This window comes from Lactuca virosa, chromosome 1, assembly GCF_052849685.1.
Source record: "Lactuca virosa cultivar CGN04683 chromosome 1, Lactuca_virosa_CGN04683_v6, whole genome shotgun sequence".
In the NCBI taxonomy this organism is placed as follows: domain Eukaryota; kingdom Viridiplantae; phylum Streptophyta; class Magnoliopsida; order Asterales; family Asteraceae; genus Lactuca; species Lactuca virosa.
In genome coordinates, this window is record NC_136426.1 from 173,092,949 (window position 1) to 173,104,568 (window position 11,620).

At 33.4% G+C, this 11,620-nt stretch overlaps 1 protein-coding gene across 1 annotated transcript; it reads left to right on the top strand.

Annotated features, from left to right (window-relative positions):
* The first annotated feature begins 886 nt into the window (after window positions 1–886).
* LOC145161404 (cytochrome P450 Tp9025-like) lies at window positions 887–9,345 on the top strand. Its single transcript, XM_079080915.1, has 2 exons — window positions 887–1,814; window positions 8,522–9,345. Exons 1-2 carry the CDS (start codon window positions 942–944, stop codon window positions 9,137–9,139), a joined length of 1,491 nt encoding a protein of 496 aa, XP_078937041.1. The 5' UTR covers window positions 887–941; the 3' UTR covers window positions 9,140–9,345.
* The last annotated feature ends 2,275 nt before the right edge of the window (window positions 9,346–11,620 follow it).

Genomic DNA, 11,620 nt, shown 5'->3' on the forward strand with positions numbered 1-11,620 from the left:
ATAGTTGAGTGGTGATGCTTCCTTCGACTTGGTCGCATGTGTCTCTTTCCTTCCTGATTGTCATATAGGCGTAAGCGAAGAATATTTGAAAGAAAAGCATGTCGGAGAAGAGGCAATAATACATACCGAAGTTGCTTCGTCGCTGATAGTTCTTCCTTCGCCTGGGATAGTTGAGCGGTGATGCTACCTTCGACTTGCTCTCCGGTGTGACCTTGTGATTTAGGTTTGGGTACAAGTGAATAAAGGCAAAAGAATTGGTGTTTAACGTTAGGAATAAAAACCACTTTTCATTTCTATAAATTTTCATCTCATTAATAAATATTATTTAAAAAAGATTCATTAAAAAACAGAAAAGTTGAATCTATAGCAACAACATTTAGTTTCTATAAAATTTTCTATCACTTTTAGAAGAGGGGAAATTTCGGCTTCTCATATTCTAATAAAAAATGGTAGGGAGAATTTCCCCCTTACCATATTGCAACAAAAAATCGTTCCTAAACGTTGTACCAAATGAAAAATACCTAAAATCTTGTTGGAACTATTTTTTTTTTTCTATGGGTGGATCTATAGCAACAATCTGTTTTTGTTGCGTTGTTAAAGGCGACTATTGTACGTGTCATCCTATATGTCACGTAGTGTCCTTTTTTTATTGCCGGTGGCAAGCTACCATACTGTAAACGACAGACTAAATTCATTTTTTTTTTACATTTATCATTATATCTTTTGGACCTTAATAGAAATTATTACTGGGTGATGATAAACAAAATAGTAGCGTAGATGGAAATTAGAATAAAGCAATCATTCTCATTTCTTTAAGGATATCATTAATTAATTAATGAAAATATCAAATAACAAATAAAATGAGAACCCAATGTTACATAAATATACAAATATTTATAGCAAGTAATGTAAAGTTCATTGTTCACTGCTAGGCTGCAACAATGGAGACAGAACTAGTTTTTATTTCTTTGATTGTTTCTTCTCTCATCTTCTTCCTCTACTTTGTGTTCAAACGCTCAAAATCATTTAACTTACCACCAGGGCCACAAAAGCTACCTCTGATCGGAAATGTACACCAGATAGCAGGAACACTCCCACATCGTGCTTTTCGAGACTTAGCACGAAAACATGGCCCCATTATGCATATCCAACTCGGTCAAATTTCAGCAGTTATTATTTCATCACCTCGATTAGCCCAAGAGGTACTCAAAACCAATGATATTGCCCTTGCAGATCGTCCCACCACTTTTGGGAGTGAGCTTGTGCTTTATGGGAACACCGATATAGCTCTCGCCCCATATGGTGAGTACTGGAGGCAAATGAAAAAGATTGCCTCATTGGAACTCCTTAGTGCCAAAAAAGTTCGATCTTTCAGTCGAATCAGAGAGCAAGAACTTGATGGGTTCATTGAGTTTCTCCGGTTATCTTCAGGAAAACCGATAAACTTACACAAAACTATCACGGAACTCATCAATAATGTTGTTTGCATAGCTTCCTTTGGAAAAAATTGTAAACAGCAACATGCCCTACTAGAGTTCTTGGATGAGTTTGCAAGAGTCAATAGTGGGTTTCATTTGGCGGATCTGTTTCCTGATTTTAAGTTTCTTTATGTGGTTTCTGGACTGAGATCGAAGTTAATGAAGCTCCATAAAACTCTTGACAAGATCTTCGATGACATTTGGGAGGAGCATGAAGGTAGAAAAAGAGATGGTGGCGATCAGGATGAAGATCTTCTAGAAGTTCTTCTTCGAATCAAAGAGGAAGGAGGTCTTGAGTTCCCTATCACGAACAACAACATTAAAGCAATTTTTGTGGTAAGTTCATCACAATCTATATAGCATGTTCAGATTTTTACCATCATATTTGAATTTAGAATTTCAATTTTAAGATTTTTCTTGGTAAAATTTTTGTTAGTGATACTATAACCAGACGTTTATCTTCCTGTACTGGGATCTGAACTTAAAAATATTTATACTTTTCACACGTTACCTAAAGTAACTTTTAATCGACTTGTAACTTGGAACTTGCGAATCTGGCATTGGGAAGTGTCTTTTCATGGTTAAAAAATATTTTTATTATTTTATATAGTGTATCATTGATTATTTGATTATTTCACTTCTTCTAAGATACAAATTTAAAATCGTTGGATTTTTTTCTACATTTATATCCATATTAGTTTTCATCACACTCATTTTAAAAGTTTATGAAACAGCTCTTAGTCTTTGATTTTAATGGGGTGTTATTATACTTACTCACACTCATATAAATTATCAAATCATTATCATATATATATATATATATATATATATATATATATATATATATATATATATTATTCACACAAAATCATTATTTTACTCAATAGAGAGGTACATGAAACAATTTGAATCATACGTATAAAACTATCTTTTTCATCACACACATTTTAAAGGTACATGAATTACAACCAGGAAACTAGTTGGTATCTAAATCCAAAGTACAAATCTATTATCTACCACCTAAAAGAATTAAGACTACATTTTATTTGGGGTAATTCTATGTTTACCTGTAATTTTATTTGGGGTAATTCTATGTCTATAATTTAGTACGTCACCGTTAACCTGACATAGTTGGTATGACGTGGAAATTAAGCATTTCAAAATCTAATTGAAATTAAGCATGCCAACATTGACTTTCTGATATTAGAATCCCACATGATGTTGACGTGCTCCTATGGGACTAGATGTGCCTAGTCAACTTTCCTTTTTTATATTGATGACTAATCATACTTTTGTAAATTAAAATTTCTTATTATTTTTTTTTTTGATGTTTTGGGCCACGAGATCATATATATATATATATATATATATATATATATATATATATATATATATATATATATATATATATATATATATATATATATATATACACAAAAATACACACATATATTATACCAAATATACACACATATGTCAACTTGCACATAATAGACACAAATACACATTTTCACATACATATACCGCATATACAGCAAATACACATGAATTCACATACATATACCAAATACACAATTATATCCTACTTATATCCAATTTACATACTTTCACATACATACATAATAACATCCTAGTTACACAAAATACACATGCTTTCACATACATATTATACACACAGTTACACCAAATACACATACTTTCACACACATACACGATTTATACATACATATGCCAAATTCACATAATATATACAAACGCACATATTTTGTCATAAAATCTCAAAATTCATAGTATATAGAACCTGTGGTGGCCATAATTTAACAGATGGGGTAGTGTTGTTGGTGGTCCTCATTAGTGACCAAGACAAAGAAAAAAAAAACTGAAATTGATAATTATTTTGCAATTAATCATAAGGTGGAGCTAGAAATGGATATTGTAAGAGAAAGAGAAATATAAATCATAAGTTGAAGACCTACCGTCGCTGGAGATGCACATGTGTCGCCGGAATATGTGGTTCCCCTTCATAGGTAATCTCACAATGGGGAGTTCCCCTTTGTCGAAATCTCCTCGTTGGTTGAATCGGTAGTCGATGGACAGAAACGGGGAAGTAAAAAAATTAGAGTAGATGGAAGCGAAATAAGCAAAAAGTGAAAGAGCAGGCATCGTTGTTTTTTTTTGTTATCTGCAAACAGTAATAGCGGCGACACCTTTACTGGCGACATTTAAACCTTTAGCGATGACAAACATCAACAACGGCGACAATTATGGAGGGAAGATTACCGCTTCTTTTTTTCACCTTTAGCGCGCGGCAATTTTGACCTTTAGCGGCTACAATTTATTGTCGGTATTAAGTTTATGCGAAAATGAACCCCAGTCGTTAGATTAGATCATCGAATGAACGATTGAGATTTACCAGAACATGTGAGTGCGTATTCGGTCCCCAAAGCATTAACGACGACGCTATTAGCGGCGACAACGACTTTTAGCGGCGAATCAAGGTTGAGTCGCTGCTAAAAGTCGTTGTCGCCGCTAATAGTGTTGCTAGTAATGACCTTATTTCTTGTAGCGCAACTTAACACAATATTTACACACTACAATAGATCAAAACCCAAACACCCAAACACCCAATTACCAAACAGAAACCTAAACACCTTAAACCGAAATGGGTCGTTTGCATTCAAGACAACAACTGAACAATTCAAATAATTATTGGGTTTCCTATGCATTTATGCACATGATCAAGGCGGCGGAAAGTACACGATCAAGGCATCAAAAACAAAACAAATACATATGTATACATGCACTCTAGGATTTAAGTTTTTATAATAATAGGAACCTGCTTTGAAATCCAACTAAAGAAAAGTAAAAATACTAACTGCTTGATCTTTTGATTAAGACCATGTGATTAACAACTCATGCAATGATGTAGGATGAAAATGAGAATCCTTCTAATATAGTCAGACTCAAGACTCGAAGAAGCAAATAAGAAAACCCTAAAAGGGATAAGTCAAAAATTCTATAACCCTAGAGAGAGGGTTATAATTTTCGAAGCTATAGAGACATATGAGAGAGGGAGAACAAAAATTATTAGGAAAAGTTGGTATAGGGTTTCATCCTAGCATCGTATTTATAGGCAACAACTTGTACCCTTAAGTTAATAGGTTTTCTGAGGATAATCCATATCATTTTCAAAAGACAAAACTGCAAAATTAATCCCTGTGGTTTTCGAAAAACTGTGGATAGAGTCCAAAAAGTTTCCAACTTGCATGAAATGCCCAAAATCAAGAATTTTATGTGATTTTGGTCCATGATACACTTGAAATGTCAATTTTACCCTTTTCATTTTTTTTATTTTCTTTATTTATTTTATTATTTAAATAATTAAAAATAAATAATATAAAATCTCACCCCACCCCTCTCCATTGGTACCCCCTCTTTCTCTTCTCTATCTGAACGTATACCTCATCGAAGAAATATTCATACTCACAAAATTAAGCACATAGTGAATAAAAAACCTAGATTTGATAACCATAAATCTAACTTCTCCATTTCTAGTGATTCAAAACCCATCTACGAATTCTCCGTTCTCCGTCTCTATTAAGTTATACTTCTTCGACTATTACGAATTCTCCAGCTCTAGTGAAACTGAGTCATGAACACTTTTCCTATAATTGACTTGTAGGTATCTGGTATGTGTGTGTGTGTGTTTCTGCATCTGGTTTCACTTTCATCAGAGAAGGGAGTTACGAAATATGAGTGGTAATTGTTAACATCTTTGGATTTTTTTTTTTTTTTTTTTTTTTTTTTTTTTTTTTTTTTTTTTGCAATAGATACATCAAAAACATGAGATTTTGTTTCCTTTACTACTGAGATTTATGTAATTATGGGGACGAAAGTGGGGATATGGAGTACCTCAGCTTCAAGAATCAGCTAGATATTATTTACAGTCAACATTTTTAGGAGACTCTTGACTAAAATAAATGGCTGCCGGCTTCGGACAAGGAACCTGCGAGTTCTGAATTGAATACAGTGGCCAGAAACAAACAACAAGAAGGGAGTGGGAACAAGGGCGTCGATAAGTTGAGTTGTAATGATGGTTTTGAGAAGACGATGATAAATGGGTATCATTTTACAGATGGGTTAGAAGTTTTTTGTATTTGCGAAACATCTTCCAGATTGAGATTCAGGGGGCAAAAGAAGATAAGGGATGGGGGAAGACGGTATATATATATATATATATATATATATATATATATATATATATATATATAGATATATAGGCAGAGAAAGAGATCATTTTCTTTTATTTTTACTTTTTATTAATAAATTATTAAAGGAAATATAAAAAAAAATACAAAAATAGAAATGAAAAGGGAAAAATCATCATTTCAAGTTTTTCTAGGACCAAAACCACCAGAATTTCTTAATTTTAGGATCAAAACCACATAAAGTTTTTGATTTTAGACCTCCCATTCAACTTGAAAACTTTTTAGATCTTATCCACTATTTTTTTTAAACCACATGGATCAATTTTGCAGTTTTGCCTTTTAAAAACTTGCTATAATGTAGAATATCCTTCTAGATATTGTTTCTGCCTTGTTTCATAAGATTTCTGGGAATTTTCTCATTAATCTCGATGAATTAATTATTATTCAAAATTAAAACTATTTAATTAATTAGAAAAATAATTTTCGATTAATTTATTAATTCATAACAAATTAACAATTTATTTTTCTTCATTTCCTTATTGTTAATTATTCGTAACTAATAATGCCAACCCAAAAGGTTTATATTATTATTTAGAAATATTACCAATAATAACAGGAAATGTATAACCTAATATGACTTCTATATGACATTTGGGTTGGGAGATATGGAGGATGGATTCCCTTTCACGCTAGTTTCACGGTTTTAATAAAGGAAAGAAAAGAAGGTGGAGAAGTATATGGAGAGAAAAGAAAGGGTGGAAAAAAAGAAAATTATAGAACAAATTACACGAATGGTCCTTAAGGTTTTGTTTTTTTCCCTAAAGTAGTCCTTACGAAACTTTTTTCCCTTAAATGGTACCTACCGAGCAAACATTGCACACAAATGATCCTTATGACTAACTTTCTTAACAAATTATGTTAAGTGTGTGTGAAAAGACGAAAATGGCCTTTGTTTTTTATTATTTATTTTTAATATTTTGTTAATTTGAAATTAAAAAAAAGGTGGGGCCCACCTTATCTCTCTCTCTCTCTCTCTCTCTCTCTCTCTCTCCCTTCCTTTGCTCGTTGGAAAAATGAATCAGATTGAAGAAGGTTGTTGCCTCCGATCTAACCTCCCTCCTGCCACTTGTTCCACTTCCCACTCCGATCAACGGTACCATCGGTGACCCTCACTGTTTTCCTCGACGATTAATGGGCTCTTCTTTCCCCATTCGTGATTGTTGCCGATTGGACCAGAAAAAAGGAAGAAGATGCCAACGACAGCCTTCCATCGGCTCCCCTCCTCGCGATTTGCTAAACCACCACCGTACCACCTATTGTTGTTGTTGTTTTTGAAACCCTAACTATGATTTTTGGAGGTGAGCGCTTTTAGTAATCATGTGAACGATGTGTGTGGTTTTACTGTGTGTTTTAGTTGCAGATGGAAGAAGGTCGTTGCCTCCAATCCAAATTGTTTCCTTGTCAATGCTTGCCGAACCACCTTGCAGAAACCCCATGAAACCTGCAACTCATTGCTTCATCCCTTGCTCCCTGAAGCCATCTTATATGAGAGTTTCGTATCACCGCTACCAGGGTTTTAAAGAGGCGTAGGCGCTGCAAACTCAAGCCATAGACGGAGATCGAAGTTTTACTCTAGCCACATGTGCTACACACTCGAACCTGAACTCTGGCGTTGTCGAACCCGAACAAGACCAACAATTTGGGAAAGATGGCGGAGAAGAAAGAGAGACAAATTTTCCTTTAAGAGTTTTCACTGTTGCATTAGGGTTTAATGACGGTGGTTCGTCTTCTCCGTGGCGGAAACCCATGAGCTTGAATAATGTTTGTTTTTTGTTCTCCGGTGTTTATTTCAAGTTAAGACTAGGGATTTGTGTCGAAGAGAGAGAGAGAGAGAGAGAGAGAGAGAGAGAGAGAGAGAGAGAGAGAGAGAGAGAGAGAGAGAGAGAGAGAGAGAGAGAGAGAGAGAGAGAGAACCATCTATGTATATAAAACAAAGGGTATTTTTGTCATTTAACAAAACTTAACAGAATCTGTTAACAAAGTTAGTCACAAGGGCCTTTTGTGTGCAAAGTTTGCTCCGTAGGTACCATCTGAGGGAAAAAAGTTTCGTAGGGACTACTTTAGGGAAAAAAACAAAACCTTAAGGACCATTCGTGTAATTTGTTCAAAATTATATATTGAAGTTCCTAGGTTAGAAAGAAAATAAAGGAAAGATTACGTTTTAATGACATATTTAAAACATATGATTAAGCCTACTTCATTCTTCGTCTGTCCAATTTAGTAGGAAAATTTTGTGGCAAAATCATTTCTTCTTTTCCCATCTTTTCTCTCCAATTCCTTTCAAAAAATAATCTGGGAAACAAGATAATTTATCATTTTTTTTTTCAATTCTCTTCACTTCCTTTCTCTTCCTAAAATAATCTTTATATCCACTATAACTAATTAACTTCTCTACCTGCACTAGCTAATTAACTTCTCCCTGTTTCATAACTCTCCTTACATTGACTTTAAAATCGCAGCTAAGCTGCCAGTCATGAGGATCCGGCTTATTAGTAAATGTTATTTATCTTCTACAATATTAATTTAATTTAACGTGTAAAGTCATCTAATTATAATATCAAAAGCTTATCATTATCTGGTAATATAATTTGTCCTATATGGATGTCAAGTATGTTCAAATGAAAATGCAAGTCATTCCCCCAAGCAAGGTCCATGTGGGAGGTTAAAAGACCCCCATGCAATAATGATTTTGTGCAAAACAAATAGGAAAGATATACAAAAATTGTAATGCATGTTCATATTGATCATATAAACTTTCTTTCTACATTACTGTAGGACATCTTTGCTGGAGGCACTGATACATCTTCCATAACAATTGGTTGGGCTATGACAGAAATTATAAGACACCCGAATGTGATGGAGAAGTTACAGGCCGAAATAAGAGAAGCTTTCAAGGGGAAGGGTAAAATCAAGGAGTCAGACCTAAATGGTTTGAGCTATTTGCAGTCAGTAATCAAGGAAACTCTACGGCTTCACCCCCCAATCCCTTTATTACTCCCACGAGTATGTAGGGAGCAATGTAAAATTGGTGGTTACGATATACCAGTCAAAATGAAAGTCTTTGTCAATGGATGGGCTTGCTCTACTGATCCTGAATACTGGGAGGATGCTGAGAGCTTCAAGCCAGAGAGATTTGAAAATACTTCAGTTGACTTCATGGGAACTAATTATCATTTTATCCCATTTGGTTCTGGGAGGAGAATGTGCCCAGGCATAACGTTTGGTATGGTATCCGTGGAACTTCTCCTTGCTCAAATGCTATACAATTTTGACTGGAAACTGCCTGAGGAATTAAATCCTACGGATATTGATATGTCAGAGACCGAAGGATCATTAGTAGCAAAAAAGGTTCCCTTACATTTGATTCCTACCTCTTATACTCCTGGCAGTTAACAAAACCACTCTAAAGTTTTGAGATACAGCACGCAGTATGAGTTGATTGAGTAGACTTTCAATTTCTTTTTCTCAAAATAAAACTAATGATTGGAGCATTAAATTTTTTTTATTTTTTTATTTTTTTTTTGTTGTAACATAACCTGCTTAAATTTATCACGGGAAAAACTGTGGTTCCTTTTGTTTCTCTTCTATGTTTTTCTTTAGCTTGACGAGTAAACACTCATTACTGTTATACTAGTATTACAATTTTTGAGTCCTGTTGTTTGTGTTTAGACAAAATTACATAAATGGCCCCTGTGTTTTTCGTATTTGCAAGTTTAGTCCCTCTGTAACACATATGGTCCATGTGGTTTGTAAAACCTGCATGGTTGGTCCCTGAGCTACATAAAATAACATTTTTATCCTTTTAATATCCACTACTAGAAACCTGAGTTTTAGAGACGGATGAATCCGTCGCTAAATGTTATTTGCGATGGATCAGCAACAGATGTTCACCGTAGCTAATTAAAACATGGCTAATGACTTAGCAAGGGATTTAGCGATGGTTCGTTTTGTTTTTTGCGACAAGCTTAGCGACAGTTATTTAGGACATTGGCGACAAAATTTGATAACAACTTTCCGTTGCTGTTCTGTCGCAAATCAGGTATTTCGTCGCAAATTTCGGTCATGATTTTTCATTTTTCGGTCGCTAATCCCTCGCAAACTCTAGATATGGCTTTTTTTTCCGTCGTAGCTCCCTCGCGAAATTCATATATCTTCTTTTTTTTTTTTGCCGATTATCAACATATAAATATCATATATTTTTTTATTATGAATCTAAAACAAAAAAATACAAAAATCATCAAATTATTATACAAGAAAAACATCAAATAGTTATACAAACAAAACAAAACATTAACATTACAATACTAGAAACCAACTATCAAAGTTTATCAAAACATCCAAAAACAATTTAGATGTTTGACTTCCATTTCTGCAGCTTTGGCGTCCATCCATTTACACCATATCACTTTCATAAGCCTTCTATTATATCAAAAAAAAAACATGAAGAAAATAAATATTATTTAATTTGCAATTATATATGGAAAGGAATGGAATGGTTCATTCCATTCCATTACAATCATTACTGAGGAATGGAATGAACCATTTCATCAGCCTCCTATTAAATCTTTGTTACTCTTTAATTGTAGGTGACCGGGAACATTTGGACTTTCAAATATTTCTGGGAAAATTTGGTTCACTAAACCATTCCATTATCTGGTAAACATGTACAGTACCTTCAAATGAATTATAGTTTTGTTATTTATGTATTTTTTTTGCGAAAAATTATATATAAAAGGATGTTATTTATGTTATTTTTTGTCAAAAAGTTTACTATAAATGATTATTAATATAGTAGTACTTAATTCAAACACTTTTTAATCAAAACCACACTTTTTTTGAGTTCACTAAACTGAATAAACCTCAAGTTTTTTTAGTTCACTAAACTGAATAAAAAGACATTCTTGTAATTTACTCTCATTTGATAATACATTAACATAAACACAACCATGGTATGATTAAAAATTACAGTCATGTCCTCTCAGTCCCTAAATTTCCTAATAAAACCAGCATCCCCAACATAATCAATATCAATCTCATCCTATCATTTCCTCTAATTCTTTTAACTACTCTAAATCAGATCTTCGTATCATTTATTGTTGTTTCTAGGAAGCAATATACAAAATAAATTTTTTTCTATCAATTTTGCTTTAACTAAGTGATTAACCCAAGTTGGGGGGAAGTTTTGATTCCTTTTTTTTCCTACAAAAGAATTGGAAATACCTCGACTTTAGCTGCCTTTGGTGTAATGTCTCATCAACTTTCTTAGAGTAACGTGGAATTTCAAAATTTTCTTGTGCAAAAGATCTCACAGTGCGTACAACACCAAAAGTTCTTACAAATTTATAAAAAAAAAAATCAAAAGTGTAATTTTTTTCTTTTTGGGATGTTTTCATAGTAGTAGATACTTTGGATACAAAAGAATGTTGGATGTGATAACAATTGCTTTAGTATTATAACAAATAGGGGTAAAATGGTCAATACACACCTCATCAATTAAGGAAGCAACGTCTGCAACAGCTTTAGTTTTGTGGGAAACTTCATGAAGATAACTTCCAACTTGGCGTACAACAATTGAAATGAGATGAAAAACAACCAAAGCCAATACTAATAACAAGAAAAAGATGAATAAGTTTTTATGTTAAAAAACAATTTAAAGTTACTTTTTTTACTGTAATGTTTGTCTTACATGTTAACTTCCATGATGTGGTAAACATGTTGGATTTGAAATTGCAGCATTTTTAATGATTTGGGTATCCTCAGAAAGCCTACTAAGAAGTTCCCCTGTTCTTGTAACATCAAAGAAAGCTATTTTTTGCAGAAGGGTGAGTGAATCTTGAGTCTTGAAAAAAGGGGCATATAAGACATTTATGATTT

Excerpts from the sequence above, each read along its gene's own strand:
- LOC145161404 (XM_079080915.1), top strand. The coding sequence starts at position 942 with ATGGAGACAGAACTAGTTTTTATTTCTTTGATTGTTTCTTCTCTCATC. Across the intron at positions 1,815-8,521 it reads ACATTAAAGCAATTTTTGTG|GACATCTTTGCTGGAGGCAC; the intron begins GTAAGTTCATCA and ends ACATTACTGTAG.